Genomic DNA, 18,448 nt, shown 5'->3' on the forward strand with positions numbered 1-18,448 from the left:
TTCCCATAAATAAATATCACAACAAGTGGAAAGTCACTGCAGAGGGTTCTGAAACTGTAATGTCCGCTACTTTGCAGAAAAGCTAGTAAAGTAACCTTTTGTTTCCTTGCAATTCATATCTTGCCGTTCCCATGGCTGGTGAACAGACTGCACCAACACTAAGTATTGTATCAAAAGAATACCAGCTCCCAGCACCACAGCTCCTCCAGAATGCCTCACTACCAGCAAAGACACATCATCCTACTCCAGGTTCAGCACCCCTCTTCCTCCCATCACAACAAAACAAAGTCCCACGTGCTGCAGGTGCTCTCTGCTTGTTTAGGGTACCTGAAAGTGCAGTCAGGAGAGGTGAAATGAGGACCAAAAGATGGATGCTGTTGTGGTGGACAGCAGGCCGCGTGCTGACAGGGCTTTATTTGCATGTCTAGTAACAAGTGAACGTGGTGGGAAGATGCAGAAACTGGCACAGGCAGTTCAAGAGAGGTTTGGGTGGGTTTAGGTTTTTGTTTGGTTTCTTTTTGCCCAGGGACATGGATTTACATCCTCTTGTTTTTCCAGGAGTTCACCCACCATGTAATGTTGAGATGAAAAGCACATTATCCTGGTCCTGGAGTTTATAATCCAGCTCACCCTGCAGGCCGAGGAAAAAAAAAAAAAAAAGGTTTAAATGTAATTTCCAAATACTAGCTGCAAAGAGAAAACAGCTCATAGAAAAGATGGTGAGTGTTAGGGAGAGCAGAAGGGGATAAACCGATGTTTTCATCATAACGGAAGCAAGGGTGAGAGATCAGACAAGGAGCTGATGTTCACTATCCCACACTGCTTTCTGGGCAGGGTTTTGACAGAACAGGTGGTTGCCTGAGGCAGGAAAATAGTTAGGGTCTGTCTGTTGTCTGAGCACAACAGTGGGCTGAAAGGGGACAATATTTACCAGTTGCCTGTTGGGGCAGAAATCTCCCCAGGGCTGCCCTCCCCTGCTATGGCACCACCTCATGCCAGTGAAGGCGGTCTGCTGGGGGCTGGGAAGCTGCCTGGTAACCACTCCACCCCACGTGTGGGGGAGACCTGCTAGCAGCCAGAGGTGTGAAGCCTGTTGCCAGAGGCCAGGGGAAACGGGTGATCTCCCTTCAGACACTGGCTGGCTGATGAGACTCAGCAGGTTAGAGAAAAGGCTCTGAGCTTCTGAACAGCCCTGTACAACACAGGGAGGGAGATCCCAGCCTGCCCCTTCCCCTCAAATATGAGATGCTTTGCTTAGGGCAAGAATCAGAAATAGCTTCTCTGAGAGCAACCACAGTACAGACAGAGCAATATTTTCATCAAAGAAAGTCAAACTGAAGGAGTACAGACCATTAGTTCCCAGTCTGCGTCGTTGATCAGCACCAAAATTCCTGGCCTCCTGCAGAACAGAAAGAAATAATTAGAATACAGGGCTGCTAAAAAGCTTCACAAATAGTTAAGAACAAGGGATGTTACAGCACAGATCACAAGCTGACTGCCTATAAAGCCAAAGAGAAAAAGGAGTCCTAGCACGGAGGTGGAAACAGGTACAGTCTGTGCCCTTTCTAGAGCAAATACAGGGGAGGCAGGAGCAATCCCAAAGCTCATTTGAATCAAAATGTACCATTCCTGAGGATGCTCTAAGATGACTACATTTCCGTATGATGTAGAAAAGCCAGGTAATTAAAACCCACGCACCACAGTCGAGCGCAGAAAGCTCGATGTGAAGGTAGGGAAAGCTATTCTGGTGCCCCTACCAAAGGCACTCGACACCCGGGGATCCACTCCGAGCCCCTGATTACAGGCAAAGGGATTCCCTCTCTTTGATCTTCAGTGTCCTGCAATTGTCTCTCCTGTTACCAGGGGACCTGGCACACGCTTCAGCTCACAAAGATCCGTGACGAATGTTAAACACCCCCAGCGCCACCCCGTAGTCAGGGATGGCTTGCACAGCTCACTCTGCTCCATTTCTCTTGGCTTCCCCCCCCCCCCCCCCCCGCCCCCCCGCCACTCCCTCCACGAGGTTGGCCCCATTTTGACAATAAAAATACATTTCCCAGAAGAAATATTTGTTGGCATTTCTCCGACTGACTGCTTCAGCCCCACTGATGTCAGCAGGGAACGGACAGAGCTGCTAAAAACTCCTGGAACTGAGGATACACACGCTACATGGCTCCAAGTAACAAACAACACAGAGTATACATGGCCCGGCTTCACATTTCAGGTTTATAGATTTGGGGTGAGGGCTGCAAAAGGCACTCTCCTCGGAACGGTGCAAAGCGTAATGTGGGACTCCTCCCATTGTCACTTTAGCAAAGCCCATATTTTCATGGTCGTTACTTTGCATCTCGCAACCAACAGGAAAAACCGTGGGGTTCAACAGAGAGACACAAGGAGGATTCATAACAGCTCTACTTACACAGATTCCCCTTGCATAAATAATTCTGGTCGTTCTTTCAGCAGATTCTGTCTGATCCACTTTAGCAGGTTTCTGATATCCCCTGAAAGGAGAAAGGACAGCAGTTTACAAACTAGCTGACGGCTCCTAGCTGATGCCAGAACAAAGTGCTTGTTTATCCACAAAAGAGTAGATCAGGAACACACAGGACGAATGGGGAGAGCTGCAAACCTCCAGTCAAAGAAACCACCTAACAGGATTGCCCCTTCCAGCATCTGACAGGCAGCCCTGCCTCCAGGGAGCTCAGAGCTCTGCCCCAAACCCCATGGCTTGGCAGAAGAGGTTTCCTGCAGAAAATGCATCCCACAAAGAATGAATGTAGTTCATGTTGAAGCGCCAGTCCAGCGGGAGACTGCTGATGTTAAGATTTCTTTAACACATTCCATATCCTGTGCATTCCGTTATTGCCTAACAAATTGTTGTTTAGCTCTCTATGTGTTTAATTAGATTTTAAAAGTCCAAACAAGCAAGCCTAAGAACCTGAAAGAAATAAAGGCAGACATTACCAGTACCAAAATCAGTGAGAACTCTTGGAAACATGAGTTCTGGGGCACAAATGTGTAGGTAACCATGCATTAAACACGCATGTAGGCACCAGCCACAGCAGTTGTATTTTGGACACTTGCAATATCCCTCGGCGTCACACCTGCTGCTATGGCATGTTCCCCATGCTGTGCCTGCTCCCTCCCTCTACACTTTGTGCTTATAGCTTCTTTATTAAAGCTCAGCCTTTATCTTTCCATTTCAGTAGGTGACAGGAAGGATTTGTCTTCATGTAAAAGGAGGAGGAGACACTGCTGGCGGGTTTTTATAGTATCAATTTTACTTTGTGAGGCAAAAACAATTTCTTTAGTGATAGCATCAGTTAATTTCCTATTGGAGAGGTGAGAAGCGACAGAGGGGGGGGAATAATCCGTTACACGGTTTAGAGAAGCTGACAAATTGCAATGTGGAGTTCTTCTGCATTTGCCTCTATATTTCACCATTCCACAAACCACTTCATCATTCTGAATCCACAATCAGTTATTCTCCTGGGGCTCCTTTAAACAGCCTTTTGAAAGCCCCAAAAGAGTTTTGTTTGTTTTCAAGGCGCGAGGAAGCTTTTCGAAGGCACAAATGCACCAGTGAGGGCTGGAGCCCTGCTTGCAGGATGAACGGGGATGGCAGAAGAGGTTTCCGTGTCTGTGGGGTAAGCACATCGTAGTCAGGGGGAAAATTTCCACACACACTTCTGAGCTAAAACCAAACCCTGTGCACGGTTCCCTGTGTATTTACTTCACAACCAGCAAAAATAAATGCACATGTAGTGGCTTGACTCCAAGTCCTTGCCTTACCCCAGGATTTTATGGGATCACCGATACCACCCAGAGCAGAGCTGCGGTTCTTCTGAATAGCGTTACCCCCATCACTTCTGTCACACCAAGGCTGAACAACCCTGGTGTAGGCAGGTGCACATCAACTAGGCAATGGGGACATATCCATCTGCAGCAGATGGGGAAAGGGGGAGGGGGACGCTCTGAGATTCCCTCTGTTGCCTCCCCCTAAAACGCTTTCCAGAGCGTCAGTGCCTCAGGATGGCAGCCTCCCCCCCCAGCACACCAGTTCCACCACACGGCTGCCCAGAGCACAACAGGTATTGCTGCTTCCAAGCACTGGATCACTCTGATCAGGGCAAAAAGAGCTGCTTTGTGCCTTAAAACTGCCCCGTGAGCCAGAGTAATCCGCCTGGAGCCAACCCATGACTCCCTTGTAATGACACATAGTTAAGAGCACAAAATAGATGATTTTCTACCACCTTCCTAGCAACGTGCACCCGGGACAGCACGCGCCACTCAGAAGGTGTATATATATACCATGCCGGTCGGTCAGCCACCAGAACAAGAGTTAACTATATTCACCATCCCGTGAAAAATGCTGCTGCAACGTAAAGCCCTCAGGATCTCACACCCAAACGGCTCCTGCTCTCCATCACCAAGAAATGAAAGCCGGAGAGGAAGAAAGATGGAGAGAAGCCTTCAGGAGAAGGAGGGGGGGGCACAAAGGGGACACCAGCCCCACCACAGCAACGCCCGCGAGCTGTTTCATATTTATGCACTTGCGGCAGGGCACACAACAATGAGCTGTGCAATATACCATTCTCCTTGCGTGGAATAAGCAGCCCTTTCCTCTGGGACCTTTCAGGAGAGACCATTTAAACAGAAACACGCTGCACCAGCTGGATAAAAGACAGCCACCTAGAAGCAGCCTGGACGAAGGGGTGAGAGGACTGATTTATTCGAGGCTGAGCTGGAAGACTCCCTCACCCCTACTCCTTCCATAATAAGATGTTATTTTCATCCCCATCTGAGCCAACATTCGTTTACTCCTCCCCAGAAGTCACACATGCACATACTGAAGAATTTAGACAGCAGGAAAAAAAACTGATACCCCTGTGCATGCCTGGAGCTTCCCCGCACCAAATTGCAATGAAAATTAAGACCCCTTCTCCACAACCAACCTTAAGACACAATACTTTCGGTTGCTTTCTCAGCATTGAATTTTTTTCTCCCCACCTTCACATCTCTACATGCTGTACACCAATATTACTAGAACAAATCAATTATAAAGGATGAAAAATGACCAGAGCCACAACCAAACCATCTCCCACAAGTAAGATATTGAAAAGGAACAAGATTACTTCCATTGCAAGGGGTCTGGGGAGAAGCCATCTTGCAGCTCAGTGCCTCGAATAGCAGTCTTGATCAACAGCTCAGGACTCTGTATGTTATAATTTTTATTTTTTTTTTTACTAAGAGGTAAATTATAGCACAACCACTTATCTCTTACAGTTGCACACATAACGTTCCTAAGACATTTTCTTTCTGATACTATGCTGTGGGTCTAACAGGTTTCCAGCTCCCTGGGCTGAGGATTTGCTATGTAAACAGCAGGTCCTCTACAAATGACATATAAGACAGGAAAAAAATCTCAGCCTGGTCAGGCACCCCATCCGCTGACAAGTTAAACCGTCACTATGACGCAGCAGTTCTACACTCAGGCCGGTTCCGAAGCTGGCCCCCATCACAGAACACAGGCATTTGCTATTTGCAGGAACACAGTTGTACTGTGTGTACTGCCATTTGGCTGCAAAAGCAACCATGCATTTTGGCCCAGGAGTGAGGTTCAGGTGAGAGCTGAGATGATACAGCATTTCACTCCAGCATTAGCAGCTCAAGTCCAGCTCATCCCAGTAATGAAGTATTTTTATCATTGCTGCACAGCCTCGATGAAATTGAAATCCTTTTGGTAGCCTACTCCATTTCATTCACAGCAAACAAACATGCACACTAAAAAACCCACTCTAATTATCATTAACTGTCCTTGCCATTGGCAGCATCAGTAGAGAAGCAAGAGTGAACCGGCCAAGAAAGCTGAAATATTCTCAAACTGCAAAGGAGGGACTGAAACACATGGTAGGAAATCCCTGTCTTATTTGTATACAGACACAGCTTCTGTTGCCTGTGCTAACAGTACATCAAACCTCTCCAAATTCTCAGGAAAAATAATCTAAAGTTAATTAAAAAAAGAAAAACAAAAAAACATTTGAGAAAACTGCTTAGTTCAAGTGCACAGATGGGAGCTCAAACCCACAATACATGCATAAAACAAATCACCCAGCGAAACACACAGCTCGGGAAAACGAAATGTGTGCTCGCAGTGACACAAAGTCATTGGCTTGTCACGCAAGCGGACAGGATGCAAAAACTGCAGCAAGTGTGCATACAAAAACCCAACAGCGTCGGCTCATTTTCAGCCCAGCTGCATCACAAACACTCCTGGTTGTGGCAGACAGAACTGCGCAGTCTGCTTGGTCCTCTTGCGTATCCTCCAAGGCCTGATCTTCTGCGTAACCCCAACTGTTCCTTGGTGAAGAATCTGCTGAGCTTCCTCTGCAAAAAAAATGCAACTAAGAATCCATTTTAGCACTGCCTGGAACAAGTGTCTGCGTTCATTTCCACCCTCAAAACCAGGGCTGAAATCCATAGATCTCTCCTTGCTCAATAAAACCTCCTAGGCCTGACAGATTCATCAGTGATAGCTCAGCAAAGAGAACCCTCACTGTGTGCAGAGAGAGACCAGGTGCCTTGAGTAAGAAACGCCAAGCTGCGTGTTGCACTAGAAGGATCTCATGCTGAACCGATAAACGTGCAGAAACGCAGAAGGATTTTGTGCAACTGTAATACCAGTTGACACGGGCATGCTGTTCTTGGCTCCCAGGGAGCTGCTCAGGTTGCTGACAGATTCAAGAGCAGGCACATGCAATGACCAGACACCCTCCTGTCCCCTGCCTTAAAATCTGCATACAAACCCACATGAAGCACACAGTGCCTCAAAGGGCACCCAGAGGGTGTGATTACACCCATATTCTTGCACTGGCTGCAGAACTGGGAGCTTATTTCAGGGAAACAGGGGAACGCTATAAAGGCCGAATCATGAAAAATTCCCTTCTGGTCTGTAATAAATAAGATATATGCAGCACTGGTCACTAAGGGGTCAGTGCTGCAAGAGCACAGCGCTTTCCCTAGCCGCCTTGTGGATACCTCCCTGTGGGGTACCACTTCTTTGACCCAGAATAAGATCATTTATCATACTGACCATGGCTGAGCTCCAATTTACTGAGGTCACTAACTCTGGACGAGCGCTGCTCCACCCACATTCTCAGCCACCGGCCTGTAACCATGACAAAGCCCCTTCCCTGCCGCTCCTCTGCCATTATTCCCCCTGCCTGCATGGAAATGTATGGAAAGACAATTTGTATGCCCCTTTCCCTGCTTAAGCATCTTGTTTTTAAAATAGATGAACCAGCTCCCAGTACCTGCTGCCCCTCCAGGTGCATGCCTTCTCTGCTTTTGAATCTGATGTCCCTCCAGGAATCTGCTCTCTAAAGGAGGTTGTTACAAAACCTGACCTAAGGGATCCTTCAGACTCCTCCAGCCTCCCATCTGATATGCATTTGCTGAAGCAGACGATGGTGTGCCACAAACTGCAGAAGACGCTGATATAAATGGGAGTCACAGGCAAATGGGTTCAGTACTATGCAGAGTGAGCAGCAAGGCAAAATTTTGCAGCAAGAGCAAAATCCTTTTTCTCTGACAAGTGCACCAGCCAATCCTGCCACACATTGGAGTGGGCAGTGATTTAAGTAATAGGGGAAAAATAAGGGGGTAACTACAGCCAGACATAAAAGAATCCCAGTCGTTGCTCTCATCTGTTCTTGTCTGCTACAAACACCAAGGTCTTAGCTTCCGTAATTTTTAATTGCATTATGACATCTTTTTCTTGCTTCTCTGCTAGAAGAGCAATGCTCTGCTCCATTTTCTTGTGTCTGCAAAATGGGAAGGGATCGCAGGGGTCTTTCATAGCCCTCCTGTTAGCAGTGAAGATTCAGATCCCAGCCACCACCCAGCAGTTCTCAACCCTGAGATTTTAATCACAACACTCATGAACTGGAGAGGCGCTGCTTGAGATCTTCCACTCCCCGCAGATTGCTGGTAGGAGAACACAAGTTCAAGGGATCTCCAATCCCACTCGCAAGCCTCCAGATCCATCAGCTCCTGTGACAAACAAAGCACTCCAAGCTTATTCTCAGGGTAAACCTAATCCCTACTCATTTCCAAAGTCAGAGCATCTAATCCTGTAACACCCAATGCTATTGTCGTTTCAGGCTCCCAAATAAATGCTAGTGTACCAAACTGTCTCTTTTAATTAGGATCACAAAGCGCTAGTGCTGGCCCAGGGTCTTGCCTCTTGTTCAAAATTGTGAAAGGAAGGAACTGGGCGAGCCTCAAAGACTACTGCACCAGCAGTGAAGTGCCAGATTGGGAATCCCAGGCATTAAAAATAACATCTCCTTAACAGGTCCTGTGATTTTATCCCACTGCCAGTGCAGACTTATTCTCAACAAAAGACCAACCCAAGCCTTGCCCGCTCTGATTTCAAGATGCTTGAGCAATGTAGACCTGCTACCAAACTCCAAGGAGACTGTGACATGGTCTAATAGTTTTTGCAGTCAGGAATCTTCTGCTAATGCACCAAACTCCCATTTCTTCATTCCTCCCTATCAATCTATGCTAGATGATATTGCATCACCCTGGCTATAATCTGTCCTTCCCAATGATAAAGGAGATATCCCACCTCATCACTTTCCCATTCATTTATCCTGCTTAACCTTGAATGTTGGTGGTTAATTTTTTTTTTTTTTTTAAACTGCTCAGGAAGACAATTCAGAGAATGCATTACTAGCTGCGGACATAAAGCTCAGCTGAAACCCATCAAACCGATTATTTCCCCTCTCTCCTATTTTCCCAACTTCTGGGTTTTGTGTGTCTGCATGCACACCGAGGGTTAAAAAGGAAAACCTCATCACCATTACACACCACTGCAGTGAGCTGTGAGAGCCGAGACCCCAGAGGAAGGTGGCTGCTCCTGCCAGTGCAGAGGGCTTCCCCAGCAGCCTGGCACTGCCCTGCACGAAGCCAGCCTGGCAGAGGGAATCCCCTGGGCTGGGCTCTCCCTGGCACTGCCAGCTGGATCAGAAAGCGCCTTGAAGTCAACTCCTTGCCCCCCTCCTAGCTTGGCTGGTGGCTGGTGTACCCTCTGGCTGCTGGACTTGTCGGTGTCTCAGCTCGGCTCAGGAACTGCCATGATTTTATTCCTCTAAACACAGAAATCACACAGCATCCAGCCCTCGCCTCTCACTTTCAGGCTCAGATCTGCTTTGCTATTATTAGACTTTCATATAGGGGAAGCATCATTAAACCGATCCCTGTCCACCCAACCCAGCCACCCCCACAGATACTCCAAGCTCCTCAGTCTTACTTGAAAGGGGAAAAGAAAGGGCCAGTGAGATGATCAGGGTGGAGGAGAGGGGGGGTAAGATTTACAAGTGAATGGAGGTAAGAATGGAGCAGTTTGTGGGATAAAGGGGCTGCAGAGGGAGCTTTACAGATGTGCAGAGGGACGGCGGCTCATTGTTTAATTAAGCAGAAAGTGGCTCTTTTGAAAAGCAATTTTGCACAGGAGCTCTGAGCTCAGCAAACAACTCCTGCGAGTGAGGGCAGGAGGAGAAAGGAACAGCTGGCCCGGAGCCGTGTGAACCGCATGCTAAGCGGTTTAAAGGGCCCGGATCCTCCTCCCCAGCCCTGCTCCGCTGCCACCCTCTGAACAGTGCTGTCAGCACAGCAAATCCCACCAAGAGAAAAGGGAGAGCGGGGAGGGGGGGCTGGCACAGAAAGGTTATCCTGCTAGGTGTCCGCACTGCAATACAGCGGCTGGGAAGGAGGGTGGAACAGCCAGGCTTTGTTATCCCAGGGATTTGGTCACACACAAGAGCTGGTTTCTCGGTGCCTGGGAAGCTCCTTCCACAATGAGTTGGGATGAGCTGAGCTGAGAACGCGGCTCCGCGGCCTCGCGCTGGGACTGCTCCTGCCAGGGCGGCCGTTGCGTCCCCGCTCCCTCTGAAGGGCTCGTTCCTTGCGCAGAGGCGACGCGTGGCCTCGCTGGGACGGCGACCCGAAGCCACGCACGCAGCCACTCAGCCCCACCGCCAAGGCTGCAAACGCGGCAGGGACCGCTCGATCGCCTGCTCGATCGCAGCAGCAGCAGCAGCCCTGCAGCATCACACCAGGCTCCTGGTGCTGCAAACACGGCTGCTTGCACCGATTGCTGGAAAGAGCAGCCGGGATCCAGGGCTGAGCTAGTCCAGCCTGAGGTCCCACCCCGCGTAACCCACCGAGTCCCCTTTCCTGGCCAGCAAAGGTATAATGACCCGCCTAAGAGAGACGCACAAGCAGGGGAATAACCGGAGTCCTCCAAGACCTGCGAGCACTATACACCGTGGTTAAAAAGATTTGACTGCATGAATTTCACAGAGCTATGGGTTTTTTTATGATTTTTCTAATAAGCCTCTGCATTACCAAATGTATTTTTATTCTTTCTTTAGAGCAAGTTTTAAAATGTTAGGAATAATAAACAGAGCAATAAATATAAAAGAAAATATTCCAGATTATTAGTAACTTGACCACGATGTACTACCTACCAACAGCACCAGGCACTTACAGATAATGGATGCCAACTGCCACTCTTGGTTTTGCACATTGTTTTGGCATAGCACCCCAGTCAACTCTGAACACACGCCACGCTGAATTTTTTAAGCCATTCTGCCTGTAACACAGGTCTGATCTCTTGAGATCCCCAGTCTCTTTCCCGAGGAGATGAATGCTCCCAGCTCCCCAGCAGTCCTCCATGCTGCGCAGAACAAGGCCCCTGGAAAGCAAAGCTCTCGAGGAGCAGACCATGCTCTTCTTCTCTATGGGGATTTACCATAAGCAGCACTTGGCAGATTATTTTAATTTTCCCTCTAAAACCCCCCTGATTAGCAACAGGCTTTTTCCCTGGGGTTTTGGTAAAGGGAAACCACAAACAATTACCAAAACATACTAATTAAAAATTTATCCTTCCAGACTTGTAAGTGCCAAAACATGCAGTGAATTCTTGATTACCCCAGAAGGTCCAAGCGATCACTGCTGAAACTGGTCACTGCTGCTCCAAAAACACAAGTCCCATCACTGAAACCACAGGAGAAGCTGGAATTCGGAGGCCTGCGACCAGCAGCTGAGCAGCCTGCAGCACAACAGCCAGAGACTTTACAAACAGCCCCAACCTCCACATACAACATCCAGTAGACAGCACAGAAGAGAGGTTTTGTAAACACTCTTCATCAGCATGATACCGCTGAGCTAAACCTGAAATGACTACAAGGGTTAAACAATGCCAGTGACTTCCTACCCTTCCAACAGCATCCCACAACTTGCATGGCCATAGACAAATCCACCACTGTGAGGCCCAGTGAGATGGAGGAAGGAGCTCCGGCATCACTTGCAGAGCAGTCATACAATGATCTATTTGATTACTGAAGCACTTGGTTAAATTACTGTGGCTTGTTTCAGGAGGAGGCTGCCAAATACATTTTCAGTTTTTAATTTAGGGTTTCTCTCTTTTATGCTCCATTGTCTCTAATAGCCTCTTAGATGCTTGGAAATAAAGTTGATTTCCCTGCCAATTTAATCCTCTCTCCATGTGACAAAGATCGTTATTCCCCCAGCTGCTTTCTCCCACACACACTGTTTTTACGCAGAATAAGCTAACAGGGCATAATGCCTTTAGATCCTCTAACAGCATTATCAATGATATCATCAAAATAGCCAGCAATTTGGGACAAGATTCTTGTTTAACTCGAGGTCTTCTTTCCACAGCAGCTCCTGTACAAGTGTGGCTTATGTAAATCTCTCTGCCTTGGCAGATAAAGCACACCTTTTTAAGTTCCTACTTGGCAGCAACTTCAACATGCAGTCTAAGACAGCTCCGCTTGGGAAATAAAGAACCGCTGTTTTACTGATGTTAGGATACAAAAAAACTCTTGGATAATAAAAACGGGTCCCACCACACGGCTGTACCCCTCATGACTTGCTCTTGTCCCATTTGCAGCTTCCTTCCTCCTGCCTTTCCTACTCCCTCCAGGAGCCCATCTCCAGGCATCACAAAAGGACAGAAAATCAAATCTTGAAAAAGTTAACTGGATCTGGAACCCACCTACTTTCCACCTAGTGCCTGTTACCAGGAAAAAGGAAACGACCACAGAAGAAACAAACAACATTATTATCACTCAGAGAACATTGCCCCCATCAACTATGAAGCACAGCTTGTTTTATTCACATCGATATTTGTAGGTATTTCTTTATATAATTTTCCACCTCCCCTCATCTCTGGGATATGTAAAAAATGCCTAAACAATTAAAATATAGCTGGTCCCAATGTCCCAGAGAGAAGCAGCTGCTCTGCAAAAAGGAGGACAATGACAAAAGTAGAAAGGAAGAGTAGGTAAGAGAGGCCAAATGGCCAAAAATAAGCTTGACGGCTAATGAAATCAGTTAAAATGGGGTTAGAAGTGCAGGTCTTCAAGCAGCGTTCATACTACGGATCTCTCCCCAGAGTATTAAGTAATAAACGTACAGGGTAAGGTAAGCAACAGGATGCACTGAGTAGAACTGAGCTGTTTTACTTTACTTCTCTAATCGTTGTCATTCTGGGTGCATGAGGGCAGCAGGGAACATACTATGTACATCTTTATTTACCCAGAAATAGGCGAATTAAACTTTCTTAGTGTGAATGAGGAAAATACGTGGTGTTAGGAACAACATAAAAGTGCAAGAATTTACCAAATCTCTTATTTATCTGTTTCTGATACGATTCTACTGATTCCTCACCACTACAACATAATTCTCATCTTGAAATACTGTGAGGGGTGTCTCCAGCAACCCCTTACTGTCAGACACTAACCCCACCTCTGCCTACCCCATCCCTGTGCTGGGTGTAAACATCACTATAGTAGAAGCTTCGCGATTCAGTGTCTGCTCTTCAGCCACTGCAATCCACAACCAACCCAAAACCTGAAACCTCCCTGTCACTCAACGCACATGAAAACAGCGGGCTGCAAACCAGGGGAGCTGGCAAGTGGGCACACTGTCCATTCTGCCACTCTTGTTACAGGGGTAGCAGCATCTGAAAAACAAGGCAGCGTGAAAAGCTGGGAGCAATAATGTGTTAGATGAATCTAGAATGAATCACTGGAGATCATGAGTTTGAACCTCGAGTCTGAGTCAGATCTTCAGGGAAAGATTTATTCTTTAGGATAAATCCAGCTCCTAGTGAAGTCTATAGAAGTCTTCCCAGCAGCTTCAAGTGGAAATGGATTAGGCCACATACAACTGCACCGCTGACAACCATCGGGCTAGAAGAATCATGCTTTGATATTAATCCCCCACCTCCTTCCCCTGACAGAAATAAACATCTCATGTAATAACCCCTTCTTCTTGAGCATCTGATCATGGTTTGAACACCATCAATGAAGCACATATAAGTGGGTATTTTAAGTTTACAGAACGCTGAAGAAAATTATGCTCCAGCCTCCAAGTTTATAAAACAACTAAATGAGTGTTTTGGAATTTTTTTACTACCTTCCATTTATGGAACTTAAGTGCTTTAACAGTGCTGGAATTTAATGCTGAACTCTCTTGTGATACGTGAAAATATCGTTACTACTTCACTAGCAACAGGGGAAAGTTAAGCAACAGAACTAAATTCACAAAGCAAATCAGCATCAGGTCATGTTTCTGGATCCCTAGTTCCTGTCCTTAACCACAACATAACACACTATTCCAGTGCTCCTATTATATTTGAATTACACATACTAATGTCCAAGCATCAAAAGCGCTTCTACCAATCTCTAATTACTTCCAGGCACGGCAAGGAGATTTCAGGCCTGAACGTTCACAGTACATAGATTATGGTATTAGTCATTCATGAGATATTAGTTGTTAACATTCCCTGATGCTTTGTATTATTTCAGTTTATAATCCCACTCTCAAGCATTAGCATTGCTATCTAACTTGAAGAATTCAAAACATACCTGCAGCAAAATTACATTGTAACTGAAGTATGCACACACATAAGGAGAAACGAGAGTTAGTGTACAGCAATTCTCAGTATTGATACTCCAAATCACAAACCAGAGAAAGGCAGGATGACCAGCACACATTTGAGCATTAGGCTTTGCCATTTTCAGCTGCACGGTTACTACAAAATGATTACATATACTTGAAAGTCAGATGAGTAGATAAAATACATTTATGTTACATTGCTATACACACCCCCACATATCTGTACAATACATATATATGCACACACATACATATACGCCTCTTGGAAACCTCAGAACAGGCAAGAAAAAACAAAGGGGAAAGGAGGTTATCAGCGGTTTCAAGTATCAAGCAAGACAAATGCAGACTGGATGGAAACATTCAGAGGCTGTTGTCTATCCAGAAGGGAGGCAAGTGTCTTGAGGAAGGACTTGATTCACAAGTGTTTAGAGGACAGGAAAGATGCTCAGACTGTTTCTTCTTGGTATTTACTCTGAGGACTAACCATCATCTGCTGAGCTCTCTGATCCACGGCGTGTCTAAAGTGCTTTTAAAATACATTGATCCTTGTTGCCAACTAATGAAACTACTGTACAACCAGCTTTGTTTAATTTGTTGTCATTCTTTCAAGTTAACTAACAGGTTCTGATACTCACAAGGTTCTGGTTGACAGGGCAAAGTCACCTGATGCTTTTTGACACCATCGAACAAGAGTTCTGCACCACCTCTGAAATAAAAACAATGAACCACTGAGATTTTGCTTTATTGTCAAAAAGAAGACAGTACAAAAGAGGCGATTTACATAGATGCCACAACAGAGAAAACAAATGACACAGACTATATTTATCACAGGATTCTCTTTGTCTTTTTTTCCTCTCTCAAACCACAAGTTCATAGGGGAAGCTGCCAGCTCCCATCGCCAACACATACAGGAGGCTCCAACGCGGGCCAGAACCCCACGGTGCCAGGCATCATCCCAGAGGAACAGGAAGATGGCTCCCATCTCAATGCACTTACAAACTGCCATGCAGTGTCTAACCTAACGCCTTCCGTCTCCTTTCAGCTGTCGGCACTGCTTCCATTCAAACAACATCACAGCCACCGCCCTACATCCAACACTGCTCATCCCTAACACCTTTTAGCCAGAAGTCTCAAGGTTATTTCACAAAACATGAAAAATCATATCATCCTTCTGGAATAAATATTCCTCCGGTTCCCACTTATGAACAGAGAGAGGAAATGACTCACATGAGGTTACACAGCAAGTCAGCTGCAGAGCCAGCAGTCCTTGAGTCCTGGCAACCCTTTCTTCATCTACTTACTACAAAGCATTCCCTCTCGGGAAGGACTTGACTGGGAGAAGCAAGCAGAGTAAGCAACAATGACAAGTTCAAGTGAAAATAAATAAATACCCAATCTTCCTCCACTGAACAACCTGATGAACATCCCTCTTCCAATATTCAGAACGTACTAGGGAACTAGCCTCAGATAACTAAGTGATGGCCTCTGCAAGCACAAGAGATAAAGCATGAGCAAAATATGCAGAGGCTGGCAAGTACAGGAGCTGGTCCTAAAAAAATGGGATTTAAATTGAGTCCAGGTACCTAATCTCCTTAGGCTCTTAGAAAAAATAATTAACTTTTGTAACTGCAACTTAAAACCCTCAGCAAGCTCCTCCCCTATATTCCTTTTCTGGAAAGAGAACAATTGTGAAAATCTTGAACTTTACAAACACAGATTAGTTTTCCTGATGCTGTGAGGCAACAGGCCAAACTCGGAAGATTATAAAACTTTATCGTGTGAGCAGGAACAACGCTAATTAACATGAACGCTACCTCAAGGTAAGCATCACAGAAGCAGACAGTGTGAGCTCTCAACTCTAGACTGAACAAGGTGGCCAAAGTTTTAATCGTTAGGAAACGCCTGAAAAACTCAACTCGCTTGATACTCAACCGAGGCAGAAAAATGACCAACCCATTTTCAAAGGGCATATAATTGTGGCAAAATGTTCTTCCAACTGAAACGTGGATTACTTCAGAAAGATGTTCTTATTAAGCTACTTTCTGGAAACTTATTAGTGCCTCGCATCCCTTGGAAACCAACACGATAGAGAAGTATTTAAACTAAATAATCTCCACCTAAATATCAACAAAGATACATCCAGACATTTCTAAGTTCCTTTAAATTCAATATCTAAAAATGTCACACTAGGTTTTCTTGGCTTTGCAATGGAAGAGCACAACAGGACCCTTGTTAAGCCCTCAGCAGCGTTACTTATATGCAGCAACTCTCCTAAAGAGCACTCTGTTGGTGTTCTTCCACCAGCTCACAAAAAATAGTTATCTGAAAATTGAAGCAGCGATTATTAACATGAGCTGAGATTCATGTGAGAGAACAAGTCACAACAATTATATGAAAAACATTTTTTTATGTAATGAAAACAAGGTCACGCTTTGTTACAGCGGGAAATGTAGATTGCAAGATAAGGTCCTTCTGTGATGTGCTAGCTGTGAGGAACTCAGCTGTGATTTGTACATAGAGAGCTCATTTATGCATTTCCAAGGGAAGCAAAAATGCATCTCACTCTTCTGGGAAAATTAGAGTTACTGCAGCTGGAAGTGGGAAAGACTGAGGAAAGGATTCTTAAGGAGAAGGGTATTTAAAGGGTTATGGCATTTCTGTGTTTATGAAAGGGTGGGAAAAAGCGAATAAATAGCACCCTTTTAGCTTCTGCTAAAAGGAGGCTTTAACAAAATGACACAAGTATTTCCACAAATATGCACAGACTTCCACTGCAAGCACTTTAGCGTCCCAGCGCCAAAGCGTTAGCAATGCAGATGCTACAGCCACGACGACCTGAAAACTGAAACACTACAGAGCGAGAACCGGCCGTTTCACACCCAACGAACTGAATGGAACACAAAGCAAAGTGAGAGCACGTGTCCGCACACACGAAAACACACAGAGTTACAAATGCATAACGTAGAGAGAAAAAAAGCTGAAAGACGAGTGGAAGGATTTTATAAATAATTTTAATAATTAAAAAAAAAAAAAAGGTTAGAAGGGGAGCCAGGGAAGGACTCGCAGGGAGCGCACAGCGCCGCCAGCGAGGCCAGGCCGGGGCGCGGGGCAGGGCCGGGCGCGGCAGCCGGCCCAGCACGGCGGATCCGGGGCCGCCCCGCAACGCCGCGGGAAGCCGCCCCGGCGGTGCCCGGCCCCCCCCGGCGGTGCTTGACGCGCCGGCCCGGTGCCCCGGGGGCGGCTGCACTCGCCGCCCCGGGCCCTGCCACACTCGCCGCCGCCCCCCAGGCCGCGCACAGCAGCCTCTCCGCCTCAGGGCCGCGGCCGCCCCACCGAGGAGCCCAGCCCGGCCCCACTCTCCGCCCGGGCCCCGGGCCCCCGGCCCCCGCTGCCGCCCGCGCTCACCCGAACTCCACCTGTAGCGACACGGGCGCCGCCATCTTGGCGGCGGGCGGGCGGGAAAGGAAGGCGCGCGCGGGCGGCGCCGGAAGTACCGCACCGGCTTCCGGCCGCGCCGCGTTGCCCGGCAACGGCGAGAGTGGGGGTGGCCCTGGGCGCGGCGGCCGCGGCCTCGCCGGGCCTCGCCGGGCTTCCCGGGCCCCGCTGCGGCCTTGGGGCAGGCGGGCAGCGGGCCGAGCGGGCTGGTCCTGGGGAGAGCTCTCCGCGGAGGCCTCCTCCGTGCCGGGGCCCAGCGGCCAGGTGCAGGCTCTCCTCAGGGCTGATGCCCGGGAGGCCCGCATCTCCAGGGGTGCGCACTGGCCTCTTGCGCCAGGTGATGTCATTTTAGAACACCTATTTCTGCATTAAATCCACATCTTGTTACACACAGAGCCCCTTTTCATATGTGGAGAATGCTTCAGCCTTGCAAAAGTGAGGAGCTGTAGCAGGCGCTCCCCAGCGGCGAAGCCAACCGGCTGCTTCGCACTTAATGCAGATTTTTAGTGAGGAGGCAGCAACAGCCAGGCTGGGCACTAACGGCCACTCCGTCACCGCCAGCACCGTGGAAGGCATGCTCCTGCCGCCAGGCTGGGCGTTAACGGCCGCTCCATCACCACCAGCACCGTGGAAGGCGTGCTCCTGCGCACTGGAGCGGGTGGCAGCGTGCAGCCCCTTCTGCTCGGGCAGCCTCCCTAGTGAGTGCATCCCTGTGGCACCGGGCACCTTCCAGCACGGCGTTAAACAACGCGGCTCACATCTGTCGCCTGTTTTGTTTTCCACATCCGTCCCCAGAGGGAGAAGTGCGTACACTGGCACGACGCAGCCATGGCGGTGACAGCTGGGCTGTGCAATGGCACAGGCTTTTCTCCCCCACAACATGGAGCGGTACTGGGGAGTCTGGGTGGAAAAACCGCAGCCCCTTAACCCTCCCTCTGCTCAGTGGAGGGTTTGGGTTTAAAAAATACATGTGTGCGTGCACACATGCACATAGAAATGTAATATATACACACATACG

At 47.6% G+C, this 18,448-nt stretch overlaps 1 protein-coding gene across 1 annotated transcript; it reads right to left on the reverse strand.

Moving 5' to 3' along the window:
• Positions 1 to 377: 377 nt before the first annotated feature.
• Positions 378 to 17,505, reverse strand: URM1 (ubiquitin related modifier 1). The gene is made up of 5 exons (XM_080401088.1): positions 17,401 to 17,505; positions 14,631 to 14,701; positions 2,420 to 2,501; positions 1,351 to 1,399; positions 378 to 631 (listed from the first exon to the last, which is right to left on the reverse strand). The coding sequence occupies exons 1-5, from the start codon at positions 17,433 to 17,435 to the stop codon at positions 563 to 565; spliced, it is 306 nt and encodes a 101-aa protein (XP_080257214.1). The 5' UTR covers positions 17,436 to 17,505; the 3' UTR covers positions 378 to 562.
• Between the last annotated feature and the right edge of the window lie 943 nt (positions 17,506 to 18,448).

Source organism: Falco punctatus, assembly GCF_963210335.1.
Source record: "Falco punctatus genome assembly, chromosome: 9".
NCBI lineage: Eukaryota > Metazoa > Chordata > Aves > Falconiformes > Falconidae > Falco > Falco punctatus.

Excerpts from the sequence above, each read along its gene's own strand:
- URM1 (XM_080401088.1), bottom strand. The coding sequence starts at position 17,435 with ATGGCGGCGCCCGTGTCGCTACAGGTGGAGTTCGG. Across the intron at positions 14,702-17,400 it reads TCGCTACAGGTGGAGTTCGG|AGGTGGTGCAGAACTCTTGT; the intron begins GTGAGCGCGGGC and ends TTTTTATTTCAG. Across the intron at positions 2,502-14,630 it reads GCCCTGTCAACCAGAACCTT|GGGATATCAGAAACCTGCTA; the intron begins GTGAGTATCAGA and ends TTCTCCTTTCAG.